The following is an 18,487-nucleotide window of genomic DNA, read 5'->3' on the forward strand; positions in this document are numbered from 1 at the left end:
AATAAGTTGCCTTAGAGAATGGTATTGAAAACCCTGTAAGAGCCACAAATGTGAGACATCTGTGGAAATCTCATCTTTGTCCATAAAAAAGAGGCATTCAAGCTCTAAGTTTTCTCATGGTTATTTTCTTTCCAAATCCTGTGGAGGTATACTAGCCTATGTAAAATTGTTGACTTTTTTAAAAAAACTTCAATCAATTTGAAATATAGTAAGTTTTCTTGTTAAGCAAAATCCTTTCCTCTGTAAAATCCAAATGCAGAATCTAGTGACGAATTTCCATTCTGATCTAAACTCAAAATTGCATGAAATGAAACCCCCCTCCATCTAGATGTTTTACCATTGTTAGTGTTTTGGTTATTTTTGAAAAATCTGCCTGAAAATTACTGAGATGCCATGCTTCTGGATGCTATCACAAAATCTGAATAGATACTGTGTTTTCTTTTTGTAATCTTAATCTGAAATCTTTTCAAAGGAGGGACACTGACTTACGTCAAGCACAAAGGAACTCAATTTTTGGTGGTCTGTTAAGGATTCGCCTAATAAATGGTGATAATAACTCTACCAATGCCATTTCCACACTAGCATTTGAATGTACTATGGAGCTGGTGAGTCCTCTGGGCTTACACCAGTGCAAATTAATCTGAATTGAAGCTGGTTAAGAGATGGCTTGGTGTGGTGTTCAGGTCAGCTGAGGATCTGTGCCAGAGAACAGTCTCTTACTTAACAGTTCTCTTACTGGGATAGTGATCATGAATTTGAAGGTTTCATATAGGCGTCAAGGAAAAACTCTTTCAAGTGTACCACTTTATAATGAAAGTGCAACTGAACTGTTGGCCTTTGCTACCTGTTAAGGACCATACTGTGAAAAGAGGATAAAATTTTAGAATCAAAGGTCACTTCACACTCTTCTTGTTCATGGCAAGAAAATACTACTTATCTCGCACCTGTGGGGATAATTCGTCATGAGTGCACTGCAGCTCATCGTCCCAATGCAACCATTGCAGGGAAGGTGTCAAGGCCATTCCAGTAAATCTTGAGAATGAAGCTGCTTGAAAAATTGATGGAAAGTACTTTGTTTCTTTAACCTAACAATTCTCTTCTAAGAGAGGCTTACTTTAGGTGTACTTGGGTCGTGCATGAAGAGACTGTTTCATTCTCAAGTGAAGTTTAATGATAAATCTATTTAAGTCAAAGGTAAAACATTGTTATACAGTTTAAACAGGGAACTACAATTGTAGGGCATAGTCTTTCTACTATTTATTCTAAGACTATTTTAGATAACATGGTTTTAGTATAGATTTACAGTTGACCTTGGTTGTTTTTTTTTAATAGTCAAAATACAATGCATACAATAGATACTGGGTTTCTCTGAATTTTGAGGATTTTTATTAACTGCTTTTCAATGTCTCTTCTTTCTTTCTTTTTAATATTAGTATTGAAATTTTCCAAAAGTTGGACCCCAACACATTAACTTTGACTGCAAAGTCTTCGTTTGAAGAAGCTTTTTTAGGTCTGCAGAAACTGTTGGCAGCTGTGAATGATATCCGTGAAGGAATTAGTAGGCAAGTATTTAAGCTAGTTATAAAAGCTAGTGATAGTAACAGTCACTTAAAGTCATAAAAGTTACTGAAATCTCTTGATGTCAAACTACAATTTATTATGTGTGCTTAGTTACATGATTTTCAGTAAAAATCTTGGTATCAAGGCTACCTAGAACCATTTCTTGGTAGCAAAAGAATAAGAAACTGTTGCAGACATTCAGATCTCTTGTAGTGAATTTTCTTTTTTATGGCTTGGAACTTGTTTTCCAGTATTTGATGACGAACCACTCACCTCTGCTCAGAGTGTAACCAGAGCTATGACATGAGTAACTAATACACTAGCTCTGATGGCAAGAACTTTGAATAATTTAGAACATTTGTTTTTCATATGTGAGGCCCATTGGAATTGGGGCAAATTTCCGATTTAGCGAAGGACATAAAGTTTTGGGACTTCACTGTTACCAATTCTAGAGTATTCTTCATGAGTCAAAACCTATACTGCAGCAGTAACAGTGACAATCAATAAGCTGGACTCTCAGTTTAGGAAGGATAATATTCCCTCTGTCTTCCTTCTTTTTTAAAGAGTGCAGAATAATAGAAACGAAGCTTTGGAAAGACTAAGGTATCTCATGTGTAGTCTTAGCTTAGTCCTTTTTTTATAGCAATGAAGTTTATTCATTGGCAGGACCAGATACAGAAGAATGCTTTACATTGTCACTCTTACAATTGTGGAGTTCCTCAGTTTCCCATTGACTTCAAAGAGTGTTTGTAGGAACTGGTTTGTAATTGTGGTTGAAGTTCCAGTAATTGCCGTGAGCATCCTGAAGTGTTACAGGCTGTGAATCTGAATGGCTGGAGCTATTTGATTTGGGAAAACACCACCACTTCGGACACTGTTTTTGCATACTAATGATGGAAATAGGTTAGAAAACTGTGAAATAGATGTATCCAGACGATTGGGCTTGCCCTGTACATTAACAATCTGCCTTTTAAGTAAATGTTGAAGTATATTACATTTCTATTGTAGACTGCTACGGCTTTGTTAGAGATTATTTAATAAGTGTATTTTTAAAAAAATTTAAATTTAAATTTTAAATTTTTTAGAAGAAGTGTTCTTTCTATCATTCTACATAGTAGTGAGCTTTTAAACTTGCATTATCAGTACTTAGCGGTGTTCATTACAGTCTTTGCTGAAGGATCACAGTCCTTACGCTATAGTTACCACAACAGTCCTGCTAAGTATGGATGTATGGTTATCCCAGTTCTGAAGTGTGAGGTCTGACCTGTCAAGGCACTTCAGAAGTCTGGAGCAGGGATCTGGAGCTCTGTCGCCTGGGACTTGAGGTAGTTTTCATCTGTAACTGCTAGAGTATTTCTTTTTTTTCAATAAAAATTGTGATAAAATCATGCAAACATTTGCTTCACTTGTCACCACTCCCAAATAAGTTTTTGTTGCTTTCTTTTTTTCATTATGGTCAAAAGAATGTCTTTAATTAAAATGTTTCAGTAAAATATATATTCTGTAAGTCCCGAACAAGGTTCAAGGTACGCTCATGTGTGTTCACATGAGCGTAAAAGACCATCCCTGCCTCAGTAGTATTGCAGCCTAAGTTATAGGTCTGATTTTTTTCTGTACAGCACACTAATAGCGGGACAAATCCATTCAAAGAATTGATGTCTGTCTTTCAAAGATAAATGGTCTAAATATTATGAAAGTAGAAACAGAAAAATATGGGTAGAAATGTGAGCAAGAATAGCGTGGTGGTAATTGATTCGTTTTCATTGCTGATTGTTTGGTTTAGTACTCCCAATTGAGATTAGATTTTAGTAGTGGCAATTGTCAGTTTTTTCTCTAACGAAATTGTTTTAATAAAGCAGGTTACTGCTAAACTTGGTTCTTTTCATTCCGGTCCTAAAGTTCTTGCAAGAAATCCTGTGGTATCAGTTTATACATGCGGTGGATGAGATTTAATGGGAATATGGTGCTTCAAGGTCGTTATTTCTGTGTTACAGAGGTGTTTAATTAAAACTTTGTGTGGCTATAACAAAAGAAATCTTTTATTTCTTTTCGTGAAAGCTACTTATCTCCTGTATTTCCCGTTACGGGAGAGCTGTGTAAAAATAAAAAGGTCTAACATTATATCGGATAAATCTATTTTACAAAAGATGTACTTTCTTGATTAGAGCCATTAGAATGTCTGGAGCAAAGGTAAACAGAATTCTGTCATTTGACTTCATTTGAAATGGAGAGGCTATTTTCTGTTCCACGTGATTACCATGACACTCAATAATATTTATGAAATGGCTTTAAAAATTCCTTTCATACTTTTAAAATTTTCTTCTCTACCACTAAACTGAAATACATTATTTATGCATCCAGGATGATTCTCGGAGTGGAGTAATTTTCTTGCAAAGTTGCATTTCGAAATGCCTGCTCTGAGTTTGTTCTGCAGGTTTGCAGTAGGGGGCATCGTGGAGCAAGAAATTCAGAGAGACTGTAACATGTAATCTTCTGTTTTAGTCTTGAGTGTAGGTATTTAAGTTGGTTTGAGACTTCTGAGTAGGTTTTCCAAAGAGTCAGAAGCCATATTTGTGAGCCATTGTAGGTTTATATATATTATGGAGTATTAAAACAAAAAGTCTTGATTAGACTGAGTTTTAAAAAGCGAAAAGGAGGCTCGTTTTGCCTAGGGCGCTCAGCTTAAAACTGAACTTAGAATATATCAAGTGTTCTTGAGATGTACTCACTTTAAAAGTGAGCATGAAATACCTATTTTCCACCCTTGACAGCAGAGGGTGTTATATATGTTGATGTATATTACATTGACTAGCAATGAACAAAGATTATTAAACCCCTGAAATTTATACTTCGAATCAAATTGTAAAACCATGACATGTTTTTAAATAATTTTAGATTCAATAATATTTCTGACTGTTTTCAGTGATGGTTTACACTCGTATTTGTGTTGTGTATTATTTGGGTTGGGTATTATTTGGAACCAGTTAACTAGGGGACCTAATTTAAGGTCTCTTAAATTAAGTCTTTAAAATAAATTAAAATAATTATCTTCAAAAATTTTTAAACGTAATTTCTTGGTTTTTAAGTAGCTCTTTGAGGCAACAGCTCAGGGTTTTCAAGTTTGTGCCAAATCTTTCATCACTTGTAGAAATTCTTCCACTGATTCTGCTGGAAGACGTTTGGCCCTTCATCTTTGGAGAAAAGAGAGGTTTAAGTACTTATCACAGCTAATTAACTCTTACAGATCTTGTTCTAAGAAGTGCAAAATGCCTTGCAAGGTATCGCTGCTGGGGGGTATATATATTTGAGATATATTTGACTCTATACTTAAGTTACATCGTAACTTCTCTCCACTTTCTGTGTGCAGGATGTGTTTCTCTTTTAACCTGTTGAAATTAATGTGTGCACCAACACCAGCAGAAGATTGGAAGTGCTTGTAGGTTTTCATGATCAGTCATCTGAAACATATTCTGTGTCTTGTTGCTGTTGAATCTTCCCATTAACATACTGATTGGAATATTGGATACAGATAGCTTTCTTCCCCTTCCAAAGGCTTCAGCAGCAGTATTTAAATGTATCTGTAGGGGTTTACATTAGCCAGCGTTTTCCCTTGGCTGAATATAACTTCTGATTCAACGGTTTATATGCACTCCTAGGGAATTTTACATGTCTTCATGTTTCCTGCCCAAGTTGCTTTTAGATAAGAAAACCTTGTTAACAGAAAAGAAGAAAGAAGTTTAGTCTTTGGTGAATTGATATAGTTATTTCTAGTTTGATTGTTTTCATCTGTTCGCTAAGAGATAATTGTTTTATTCACATGCCAACTTTAAAATCACTCACAATTTACAGCATATACTCTTAGATCCAATACTTATAAATATTTCTACTAATATAGTGTCAGCTGTAAAAATATTTACCTGTTACTTACTGCAGTAAGGAACCTGAATTCTGCTTTTCTAATATATTATCTAAATGGAATTTCTCTCAAATTCCCAATGATTTTGTTTGTTTGGAAAGCACTGATTTAGACAAGGACTCCGTAAACTTTTGTAAATTAAAAATGTAATTTTTTGAGATCTTCTCAGTAGCGCAGCAAAGCGTTACTGTATGAGAACTGATCACTGAATTGAATGTTTTGGGATTAACTCCATGGAGCATTTTGACCACACATAGTCAGATTGGCACAGCTGAGAGCAGGATTACGGTTGGATGAGCCGTAAGGCATCTTGCGGAGAGGCGTTGTATGTGGAAATGTCCCTCCCGAGGGGTCAGCACTAACATGGAAACATCCCCTTGTTTCCTAAGAAAAAAAAACACTTTACATCAGTAATAGCATTTCAGTATTGTATCCTTTAGTTTAATTATCGTGTCTGATATAGTTGAAAATATGCAGTATCTGACAAAAGGTTTTCCCCTGGTTGTAGTGTTTCCTTTCCTACATGGATTCTTTGCCATCTCCTGTTACATTTGAACTTAACCTACAGCCTTCTCTGCTGCCAGGATCCAAATTTGTCCTTCACCCTTTTGCCTATTTTAATGAGCGCTGTAAGAAATTAAAAAGTTGCAAGACCTCTGCCTCTGTCAAATACAGCTGAAATTGGCCAGCGCTTAACAAGGTGCAGGGCGGAGGTGATGCTGTGGTAACTGCTTAAGCCTCGTGGCCTTTAAGCCAGTCTAAAAAGCAAAATAGTTTGAATAAGTTAGTGTTGTAGAAGCCATGGTCCTTTCTGACCTTGCGAAGCTGGGGAATAGGCATCTAGACAAAGTGGCCCTAGGATCTGACATCTGAAGTACTTCCACAATAGAAGAAAGCATGAGCTCGACTTTATTTTGGGAAAAATACCCTTAATTTCCCAATAGGTTGATGTTGAACAAAACTCTGGCATGTGTTGATCATTGTAACACCAGTTTGAGTCCCTCATTGCAGTGCAGTGTAATGAGGAATTGTTAATAAGCCACATTTGTTTTTCCATTTCTCATCTTTTTTGCTTCCCTGATCTTTTGACAGGTTAAACAAGGCTTTTAATGGGTTAAGTGGACTTTTATACAATTAAGTCTCATGCCTTTTTGATTAACCGCACAGATTTAATGAATTGGTTAATGCATTATGACAGTCTTATCAGTCTTATGCCACAGGCGATTACATAGAACTGTTAAAGAGGAGTGGCTCAGTGTGGCAAATACTGAGGTACAGAGGTTTGGCCAGATGTGAGAGTGATTACCACGTAGTCTCATACGACTTTTATCCATATGCTTTACTTGTCATTGCCCAGGATTTTAGTGTTTGTGAGCAGCTGGCAGGCTGGCCTGCTTTCACTGCCAGATTTTTTTGTGGGCTGTTTTTTTTTTTCCCTTCTATTTCGTAAGTTAATTTTCTGATCCTTTCCAGATAGGCTTAGCTTGTTTCCCGGGTCTTCTCTGTGCACAAGCAAGGAACCACATTGCGAGCTATTTCCTGTCCATTTCCATTTTTGATTATCGTATCTCACACTCTGTGCATGCGTTTGGCATCAGATGAGTGACAGGGCAGTAGGTAAAGAAACGTTCTGAGTGGTTTGGGAAGCCCTGTTGCTTATGAGATAGAAATCATTAAGCCTGGCTCGCTCCTTTCTCCCTTCTGCCCCAGGAACAGTATCTAACCTCCGTTTTGTAGCTGGTACCCATAGTCACTTTTTGTGTGTTTCTATGACATGCTCTTCTCTACTGCATGTACTAAATATTTTCAGAAAATTTGCGCAGAACCATACTATAGTTTTTAGCTTGATCAACAAATTGCGTTTTAGTGGCGATCCAACTTTCATGTCACCCATATCCTTGCCAACTTGCTCAGGGCATGATGTTTGGATTAATTAGAAGTTGAAGTACGTAATGTGGGGTCGTTTGTAGTTTGGTTTTGCATGGCTGTGCTGATAGGAAAGGCAAAGTGATTCAGTGGCTTTCCACCCTCTGCTTTTGAAATACATTTGATGTCATGTTGAGAGAGAAGAAAAAGCGGTGGTTAACTATTGCAGTGGTCACAATACTGAGATTCAGATTGCTCGTTAGAAGTGTTTTACTTCTAATGTTTGCTTCATGTATTATTAATTTAGAGGGTGTTCTCTAGACTTATTTTGTAGCTGAGGCAGACTTTTTTTCCTCTGAGAAACTTTGATGAAAACGAGATCAACTTGCTTTAATGAAGTAGCAGATGCAGAGTCGATGTGCATACAAACATGTCCGGATTTCCCAACGTACATCTTCTCTTAAAATTTCTATTTTCCGTAACACAGAATGGTGGCTACCGGAGATGAAAGGAACATAAAATGATTAAGCCCAGTAGACAGCAGCGGTGGTGTGAAATCATTGCCTTGCAGACAGGAATGCATTACAATTTTCTGCATAAAAATATATTCCAAGAGTGGAGCTTGTATTCGAGTTCCTATTTAGCTGAAAACAGCAATAAGCATGTTTTATGAATGCTGACCTGTTAAGAATTTGTGGGGGAAGTTACTGTGCAAACTCTTCTCTCACCAGCTTCTTTTCAGTACTCCGTGTGTAGCAATGGTTCTTCCTTGAAAACAAGAAGTGTCTTTTATTTGAAGATATTGCAAAGGCTTGAGCCAGATGTCAGACTTCTCATTTCATGTTATAAACCCAGAAGCAATTGTTGTCATAGTCCAAGAAAATGCCATAACATAAGTTACAGGATTTACCATTCAGTTACTTGTGTGCTTATTTACAAATTTTACTTTGTTTTTTTTCCAAAGAACCGGAATCACAGCCGGTTTGTGCATCCACCTGAGGTCTGGTAACTTACAGTGAGTGAAACCAATGTTAGCTAGTACGCTTTGGTCACCAGTCCAAAAATAAGTGTGTTTTCCAATTTGATGTCCTGACAAGAAATGAATACAAAGAGGGTGAGGGTTACCTTACTGAGTGCCTGAAGTGCATAGTTTGGGAAACACCAATGGAATAATTTTTAAGTCTGCAGCATCCTAACTGGTGTCAAGATTCAGATTCTCTAGTAATCGTTGGAAAGTGCTCCTTTCAGTGGGAAAAGATCAAATACAGTGTATGTGATGCTGGTGCTTTCATGGTGTTACATTCGCTAAGGGAAAGGAAATGTGGGTGGCATGTTGGCTGCTTTCATACAGTACAATTAAAGATCTGTGCAAAACCAGGGGTCTAAAAATGACCTTGGAATTAGAGTCTAATATTGCTTCGAAAATTACTCTCAAACTGGTTTTCTTTAAATGTAGCCTTGCTAAGAACGATGGAGTGAAACTTGAAGTTTCTAGCCACTTCTCTGCCCTGGGAAGTCAGATGAACAGAAATAGCCATGCGGAGATGCCGTATAGCCAAACAGAAAGGCAGCACCGTTTAATTCTGCCTTCCACTCTGCTCTCAGCCTCTTCCTTCACTTTTTCGTAGCTCGTACCTACATTTTTCTTCCACAAAATCCAGAAGCCCATAATTAATACAGGTCTTTCTCTCACCAGCTGCCCTTTCCCCCCCACCCTCCATCCTTCCGATAGAAAGCTTACCTGGTTGGGTTTCCCACCGGCAGCTCAGCTGTGGCAGGAGTCTTACTTATCCTACACCCTTCCATCTGTGTCCTTGGCACAGCAGGAAAAATGCAGTGATGAGCATACTGTATGGCAATATGTAATGGCCTTCAGGTGAAGTTATTAGTAATATCTTACCTTTGATGTTTGCTACGGTTTTACATTCCGTTTTATGAAAAGGAACATGCAAGCTTTCCTCCTTTTTGTATGAAATAGAAGGCAGAATGGTACAAAAATCATTAGCAATAGAAATCACACTTTCCCAGGCTCGGGTGTACTCATTTATTTATATTGCAGATGACTGATGCGATAGCTAAAGCTGATGCATTGTCCCTTGCAGACAGGGTTGCTGGCTGATGGCTACATGGGGCTGGTCGGTGGGAATCTTAGCTGCAATGCAGTCCACGCTGCCAAGATTCCCAGCGTTTCCAAGGATGTTTGCCAAATTGTCTCTGCCGGGGTTTTGCGCTGTCAAAGCTGATAGCTTTCTCACTGAGGTAGCAGTTGAAGGCGTCGAGGTATTTTTAGGAAAACTAGCCAATTGGTTCTCTTGCTGACTTTTAGTTGGCAGGTTAAGTGTTCTAGTTTAAGAAAAAAATTCTGGGTGCATCTTCTTACGAAGGGGGAAAGAATGTGTGACTAATTTTTGCAACAGTGATAATTCCTGTGTAAAATCATGATGAAAATAAGCAGCGGACTTACTAGTTACGATAAATCCTGTGGTGTGTCACAGTCTTCCAGCACTGTTTAACATACAGTGCCTTTTTTAACTGGGATTTTTAACTTATTCTGTTAGTTTTCTGGGGTTTTTTTCAATTCCTAATTAATTCATTTATAAAGGCTTACAGCTTGCAAGGGGAGGGAGGGGAGAATTTGGGTGCTTTCCCATGGGAAAGTAAACAGAGCTTCCCAAAAAGAAGACTTTTTAAAGTTTTTTTTTTTTCCAAATCCAGTCATTTTCTTAATCACTATTTACATACTTAAAACTTAATAAAGGCGGAATTTTATCAGTATTTCTTAATACATGTAAAGTGTTACATGGTTTTTAATGTAGATTTTAATGTACATTTTGTGATGTTTAAGACAGTTCTGGTTTTTTCCTAGTGGATGCAAATTAAGTTACACTGAGGTATAACTGAATTATAGCTGCTTAAATAGTTTAGGAGAATTAATTTTTGAGAGAATCACTTCCTTACTGGATCGTTTTTGGAGCCTTGTGGAAAAGGGTGTACGTATCTCAAGACTTCCTTACAGAGAGACCAAAGCTGATGCTTTCTTCTGCGGGTGGTATCTCCGCTTGTAACGTGGTGAACAAGGACTGGATTTTGGGAAAGACTGAAATGTTGCTGGCTGCTGTGTGCGTTCGTGGCTAAATAAAATACCAGTATTTCACATGATACTGGCTTCTTCATAAAGACACCTCTCTGCAGCTGTCAAACCCAATTTTCACTTGTCAGTATTGGGTGGGAATTGGTTGTTACTATTAGAAGTAGCAAAAATGGTACATAAATTGCAGCATTTGAGCTGTACATTAGGATGCTGGAGGGAATGAGTTAAAGTTTTAGCTAGTGTGGGAAAGTTTTGTATTGCATGTCACTTTTCTGTTGCTCCATATTAATACAGCAGGCTTTGCTTATGTGAAACAAAAGGCTTTTAATTATTGCTGGTTTTCTTCCCGTCTATATAGAGAAATTGCTCATGGAAACATCAGTTGAATTTTTAATTGGGAAAAACCTTCATAGAAAGTCCTTACAGAAATAATAAGCTCATTTAATTCTTTTAGGGGGAGCGGAAAGGGATGGGTGGAAGGGAAAATTCTTCAAAGATCAGAATTTTCTTTTTGTTTAAAGAAAGTAATTAGATTTTTTTTTTTTCATGAAGCACTTCTGACTATTTCTGTAACTCTTCCATAGAATCCTTTTATACTTGATTAAAAAAATCCCCAAACTTTTCTTTTTCAGAATTTTGACCCCAACCAGTAGTTTCCAAGATATTTGGACCCTCTATAACTTCCTCATAAGCAACGAGGTATGAAGCTTTCTTTAACATTTTGTCAGATACACTTATGTTACAGTTTTTTATTTAAAGTAGTTACGAGGTTAGCTGTCTCATCACTGTGTTTCCACTAAGCTAGAATTTTGAAGATCTGCTGTTATTTATTAGGCGTTGGACATAAAAATATATTTTCAATTGGTACCTACCAAAAGTTATTTGAATCTCTACCGGTATTGGAGTTGTTTGGGTGCCTTTCTGAGCAGTCACTTGTTGTGAATGACTCGCTGTAGAGAGTAGAAAGTCTTGAAGTCACCAAAACATCCCTGACCTAGTTGTTTTAAGAAGAGAGTACGTTGCACTAGGTAGTTCTGCTGAAGTCACCAAAATATCCCTGACCTAGTTGTTTTAGGAAGAGAGTACGTTGCACTAGGTAGTTCTGTGGAGAATATTGGCTGCAGTTCAGAGGAGAAAAAATAAATTGAAATTATGAGTTATTCATAAAGTTTTAACTCATTTGTGCTATAAGATTTTAAGAAGAGAAATTGAAATGAATGTTTGCAGTAGAATAGAGGTATTTTTCCATTTAGTATATTATATATTTCAGATTTGCAGTCCTCTCCTATGCAGGAAAATATATTTGGGTTTTGGGCCTGTATGTATGGGGTGACTGTATTTATGGAATTAACGTGAGTCAGAACTTACTCCGTTTGCTATAGAACTGTAGGGTAAATTAAGAGGGGAGGAAGAATTATTTAAGGTTGTTTAGATTTCTGCAGAAATTGTTAGAAAAGGGAGCTGGAGTGATATCTATCACTCCCATTATATACAATCATGATTGTTAATTTGTAATATTTGATTTTATAATACATAGCATGACTTTTTTATGTACTGTCTCAACTTGGGAGGTAATACATTAACTGTATCTGTTATACCAGCTGTATAATTTCAATCGGTATGTGATACATGGTAAATTACTATGTTAATTCTTTGTTCATTGTTTTAGATAAACAACAGTATAAAATTCACTGCTGAGGAGCTTTATGAGTGTGTTTCACAAGAGATATATCGGTAAGCCACTTACTGATCACATCAGATGGGTTTTGAGACAACATTTTAGCATGTACTGTATTAACCAAAGTACTATAACAGAAATCGTGTGGATAAATAAAAAATCACCATTGTCGGAGGGGCATAGGGAAGCTGAGTGGGGATGTTTTCTCTTTTCCCCCCTCTTTTTTTTTTTTTAATGATCTATTATTACAACAGAGTAGGAGAGGACAGAAATTAAATTAGAGATGAGCTATTAACATCTACACAGTGATTTTCAGCTGTTTGACTTTGAGGTGAGATGTTTGTCCCTCTTTTCCTCTGCCAGTTTTGAATTAATGATCTATTATTACAACAGAGTAGGAGAGGACAGAAATTAAATTAGAGATGAGCTATTAACATCTACACAGTGATTTTCAGCTGTTTGACTTTGAGGTGAGATGTTTGTCCCTCTTTTCCTCTGCCAGTTTTGAATTCATGGCTCAGTGGCAGACAGAGCCAGTATAGGTCAGCATTCATTGTAAGGTAGGTTACAGCATGAGACTGCATTTAAATGAATTTGATTATAACTGAAATTCTGTTTTGGTGAGGTATTTCTTGTAACAGAACTTGATTATTATGAGAGCTTTGCTTAAATCAGCAGAGGGAAAAACCCTGCGATTCTGGAGGCGATTCAAGTGATTGAACTGTACCATGAAAACTGGGCATATCTGCAGTTGCTGTGCTACGTTGTGGCCATCGTTATTAAAGTCATAAATTAAGCCATTGTATGTTACTAAGCCATTTGTAAGTACAGTTAGACAAAAAGGAGAAACAGACATAAGATTCCACGTACTTGTTTCCATTTTAGGAGGCTTTTTTACAGTTCAGTCACAGGAAAATAAAGGTTCTGTTGTACAGCTGAGTTAAAGGCCTTGAAAACATTAATCTAAAAACGAGTGTCACGCAAGCCTTACAGTTCTTTACTGTAAAGTTTCTGGCTCCTAAAAGGTTTCTTTCTGAATTTGTGTAATTGAGGGCTTGTAAATCCAAGTTCTGTAAGGTTTTTAAAATGCCATAGTGGTTTTTTAATAGATCTTAAGTGGATAATAAAAGACAGGTAAACATTTTCTTTGATGTTCCTGTTATATGTATATGCATTAGCTGTAACTTGCCAGGATATGAAGCATGGTTCCATCAGCTGCATAAAAGGCTTGCAGATTATTTTAATGTGAGTAAGCAGATTATTCTAAAAAGCTTTCCTTTGCCTGGATTGACACACATTTCCCAAATCTTCTGTGAATTTTAAAGGCCAAATTGCTAGGTTAGGGGAGAAGAGGTATGCAGGGAGGGAGAGATTCTAATCTATGTATCAGTAGAGAAAAGTGATTTAGAAGTTTAACTGGCTTGAGTTGGTGACCAGCACTTCTGTAGTTCTCACATTTTCAAACGTTTGTGGGCATGTCCATCATTGTCTCTATAAAATCTACAGCGTACATACAGCCTTTGCTATTGTGCTAAGGCTAGCAAGGGAACTGCAGTTTCTTGATGTTTGCAAGATGTCCCTAGGTCCACATTTTATCAGAAAGCCTGAAAACGTGGACCATTGTCGTGAATTCTGTGTGCCACAGTAGATTTCATGGCCAAAACAAACGTTCTCACCAGAACTTTCGTTTTCTGGATGAGTGGTACAGGGTAAGGGTGACATTTTTGTTACATGTAAGTTATGTCCTTTGAAAACATATAAAGCAAACGAAGCAAAGATTAAGATCTGTTGCTATAAATTCAATCCACAGATTTTCAAAGTACTTCTTATGTCTAATTGTTGTTCTCAGTTATTTCAGCAATGAAGCTATTTGGTATTACAGAAGTGAAATAAAATATGACTCCACCCAATAAAGCAGAGATGCTAAATGACGTTTTAAAAGCACTCAATTAAAAAGAGATGTTCCAAGAGCAGAGGCATACGTAGGAAAGGAGACTGCTTTAAGGCAGGCTGAATTACTTGGGCTTTGGCAGAAACATGCTGAACAAAGTGTTGCCCCTTGCTTCAATCACTAGCGAACGTTTTTACTTTAACCTAGCTTCTGAATTCTTTGGGAGATACGTTCCTGCCTAGAATATTTGTACTCTCTCTGTTCCTTTTTCAGGATGCACCAAAGATGCTCTTGTCTTGAAATTTTGATCCAAAGGGTTTCTCCTTATCTGGAGAGGGAAAAGGACTACTTGAAGCTAAATATTCAAAGCTACATGCACAATTCTCACTGCTTTCGTATCTCTAAGTGGTGCTGTAGGCTTCGCTATCACAGTAGCATTGAGAAGATGCCAGCCAAGGACTAGGGTCCAGATCTTTAGGATATATATGGAACAAAAAGACTGACCCTGCCCCAGAGATCCGCTGTAACAATTCTTTGCATCTTCAACAAATTCACAAAATAAGTTTTTCCATCAGAAACTCTTACATGACTTCTTTTTTTTTTCCCTGAACTTGCCTGCTAGTCACCTGGTAGATTCCAGTCTTCCTCTCGTAGATCTGAGTAGTGTTGACCTAAGACCTCCCCCTTTTTGGTGGGGTCCCCCCAGCATTGCTTCCATATGTCCCCTGTCCTTACATAGGTAGAGACTGACGTGGTGAGAGCAAAACCCTGTAACAAGACAAAATCTGTCCCTTGTATGCGTCAGGTCTGTCACAGTTAACATTGCTGCTGGGGGTCGAGGCAGTAGCCTGCGAGGAGGAGACGGGACTGTACAAAGGCAGCAGAGGGCAGGCCTGGCCCCTAATGTCTTCCTCGGTACCGATTCTTCAGGCCCGATAAAGCAGGTTTATGAAAATCCTAGCCTGGGGAATCTTTCTGAATTGGAATGAAGTTTTTTCCCTTCTGAATAGTGGGAACATGCCACAGTCCCGAGCTGCTTCAGCAGAAGAATTAGGTAGATTAAGGGAGGTTTAGTTAAAGCCCTCGTTTCTTCCTCCCTCCCTTCCCATTCACGTGTGCACTGTGGGCAGCAGAGCTGCTGGATTGCAAGAAGAGTTTCAGAGAGGTCACTAGCTTTTATGGCCAGCAGCTAATGTGAAGACTTGAAGTTACCCGTTTAGTACTATCCAAGGCTTTTGAGTTTTCACTGTTGACCAGTGAACAGTTTGTATCATTTAATAAATGACAATTGGATGGAAAGGCTAAGTGATAGAACAAATCATTTGGCTTTGTTTTGCAAGCCGCTGATCTTGTCTGAACTAAGAAAATACATTGTTTGGAGGCCCGGGCGTCCAAGTAGATCTCTTGAAAGTGATGCGTGACTTTTCTACTGCTCTTCTTGCTCTTCCACCTGGTTGCATCTACCTTAGAGTAAACTAGCAAAGGAGGTGGAGGTGACTGCGTTAGGCAGGGGTTGGGAAGACGCCGACGCCTCGGGTCTGGAATGGGCACCGACACGGCGATACCAGCGCGCTCGACCCCTCCGGCCAGGGAGAGCACGCTGCGCCTGCCCTCGTCCTACCGACCATGGGGCCAGATCGCGTGGGTCCTGTGGTCAGAGCCGCCGTTTGTTGTCCTGATACATAGTCTTGGGTCGTAGTCTTGACACTGTTCTTGGGTCTAAAACTCTGCATGCAGTATCATACTAGTTACTTGACTGATAGCCCGCGTAAGCACGCTGTGTGCTTACTGCTGGCTGCCCAGTAGTGCCGCACTCTCCCGTGTTGAAACCGAGTCGAGGTGCAGTTCGTAGCTGATTAACGGAGCTCGTTCATCAGGAGGATCAGTGTTCTTTCGTCAGAGTAACTGTGCCAGTGCTATAGATTATTGCCAGAGAAATGCAACCTATAGCATTTGGACTGCTTTTTCTGACAGAATTCATCTCCTGCTCTGTCGGGCTGATCTGCCAAGCTTATGTTACTTGTGAGAGCAAAAAATACTGGGAGGGTATGGTGTGTATCCTTTTAAAAGCATCTCTTAGTTTGAATCGTTTTTTTTTAAAAAAAAAAAAAAAAAACAAAAAAAACACCCAAACTAACAAATCTAGCTGTTGGATATAGATCTGCATCGATACAGGCATAAAGAAAATAATGTGTGTAAATTTGTACTCAGCATAGTAACAGAAAAATCATTTCAGAGGCTGGTCTGGTAGCCCTCAGGCTGCAGTTGTGTGACTTAACCTTGCTTTTTTCCCTCTTTTTTTGAGAAGTACCTTTTAAACGGCCTTTTGAGAAAGGATCTTTTGGAAAACCAAAGTTACAGAATGTTTTCTGTGTAATCAGGTTTAGATTCCTCTTCTGAAACAAAAGTCTAAATACTAAATCGGTGTAGTCAAGAGATGTATTTTGTGTGTAAATACATTATGTGTAAGTATATGAAAGACGGTTTGAATTGAACCTTCCAAGATCCACATTCTGTCAAGAAAGCTGTAATAAGCGACCTTTCAACGCTGATTATTTTTTAAAACTACCTTTACATAATACAATGAAAAGCAAAAAGTAAAAAAGGAGCTCTGCCTTTTTGCTGAGTTACGGTTTGGCTGTTCTACGGTATTTGTATAAAATCATTGATTTTAGCAGCTTTAGAGCAAAAGTCACTGCTACTTCTTGGGTCTTATGGAAATTGCCTTTTTGATTATACACATCACAACTGCATAGTTTGTCTTCTGCCATATCCCTTTTTAGTTAAAAATTGTATTAAATTGTATTTTGAGTCGGGACAACTGGTTTCAAGCTTTGTAGCCACTTTCCTAGTAGGAAAGCAACAAATAATTCCTAGCAGCTGCTCCTCCTCGGGGGCTGCGTTTGGTTGCAAATACCAGAGGAGAGCCCGCAGAAACCACCCGGCGGGTAACGCGGGGAGCAGTTGCTGTTTCAGCAGTGCCGCGCGTGCCGGGGGGCTGTTGCGGGGTGTGAGAGGCAGGAGGGATGCTCAGCACAGGGCAGAGCGCGTGCTGCTTTTCTCCAGGGGAGCGAAGGGGAATTTTTGCATCATGCTTGTACAAGCAAGAACAAAAAAATCTGTGCTAATTGTTTAAAATAACAATTTTTACGTAGGCATGAGGTCGTTTTTTTAAACTCTTAGACTTCAGCTGCCTTATCTGTGATTGATTTTTTTTTTCCTCCCTAAGTGCAATAGCAAATGTTTGCATAATACTCTAGCTTAAGTATAGAAATGAGGATTTCTTTTTTTTCTTGCTGTTTACCATTTAACCAATTTTACCATCTAATTCCAAGTTCAAATAAAAAAGCAGGAGCAGGTATTTTGGCAATTTTACCGCTGGAAAAAAGGCAAACTGCGCAGGGAAGACTGGTCAAACCGTGTGAGCAAATAAAAATAAAGCTGCAGATCAAAGTGAGATTTCCCAGAAGCCTAAAATCAATCTCTGACCGTATTGTAACTGTGGATAGAACTTGTTTCTGTCTGCAACATATAAACCTATAGGAAATATATAGTTGACTTGCAGCTTAAACACATTCAGTAAAAAACAGTAACGTTTTATATTATTGAAGGTTCGGTTTTGGGTTGAGAAGACTGAACTAACGCTTGCTGTGTGGCTCTTGGATTGTTCCTTATTAAAGGTGTCGTTGCAGGATACAGCTGGGAACACGTAGTGATTAGCCAGCTCTGTAATAAACTTGATCTTTTTCTATAAAGATATAAATATGTCTGGATTTCCAGAGGTACTGAGTGTTCTCCACTTTTGACAGAGTTAAAGCGTGGTATTAGAATCCCTTTGAATTTTGTTTTAAGGGAATATATGGAAAGATTCCCATCTGTAAAATGGGTCCATTGTATCCCGGTAACCTTTGTATCGTCTCTTCCCTAGGGAGAGGTTAGAAGTCGGGTGTTGCCAGCTGGCGCAGCTGGAGCACACCGTTAAGCAGTGTCACGCGTCGGTTCACACGGAAGCCAAGAACAGGGGCTGGCTGTGACACCTGGGTCAAGTCTGGAGCTGCGGCACTCACCCCCCGCGTTTTCCTGGTCGAAGTCTTAACAACTCCTCTGGTGTGCGTGAGGGAAATACTCAAGGAAGCGAAAATCTGCCGCCTTTGTTCTCAATGGCGCTGGTTTGTATTTGAGTTGAAAGAAAAAACCAACTAGTTACATACGTACATTAAATGTCAGAATTTCTGCTAAGAGTCACAAGCTAGCGGAATTTTCTGTCTCAAGTGCGGGGCTCTGGGTTGGTGCAGCTGGTCTGGCGTGCAGGAGGTGTGCTGGGCTGCCGCTCTGAGTTCCAAACGTCCGTGGTAGGAGCTGGCGCCCTTGATGGTTGCATAAGGAAAAGCCACGCAAGGCTTTTGTTTTGCTGATACTTGGGAAGTGACAAGCGAGAAAGAAGAATGTGTCGTGGTACCTGTGGGCCTGAAAGGACTGAAAAGA

At 38.7% G+C, this 18,487-nt stretch overlaps 1 protein-coding gene across 1 annotated transcript in view; it reads left to right on the forward strand.

Moving 5' to 3' along the window:
* SWT1 (SWT1 RNA endoribonuclease homolog (S. cerevisiae)) overlaps positions 1-18,036 on the forward strand; it is a 35,391-nt gene extending 17,355 nt beyond the window's left edge. The window contains exons 15-18 of the mRNA XM_009577032.1: positions 1,434-1,562; positions 11,066-11,132; positions 12,103-12,167; positions 17,931-18,036. Of these exons, the coding sequence (XP_009575327.1) occupies positions 1,434-1,562; positions 11,066-11,132; positions 12,103-12,167; positions 17,931-18,036 (367 nt within the window). The remainder of the gene's footprint in view (positions 1-1,433; positions 1,563-11,065; positions 11,133-12,102; positions 12,168-17,930) is intronic.
* Positions 18,037-18,487: the final 451 nt, after the last annotated feature.

The sequence above is a fragment of the Fulmarus glacialis genome, unplaced genomic scaffold, assembly GCF_000690835.1.
Source record: "Fulmarus glacialis isolate BGI_N327 unplaced genomic scaffold, ASM69083v1 scaffold13414, whole genome shotgun sequence".
Classification (NCBI taxonomy): domain Eukaryota; kingdom Metazoa; phylum Chordata; class Aves; order Procellariiformes; family Procellariidae; genus Fulmarus; species Fulmarus glacialis.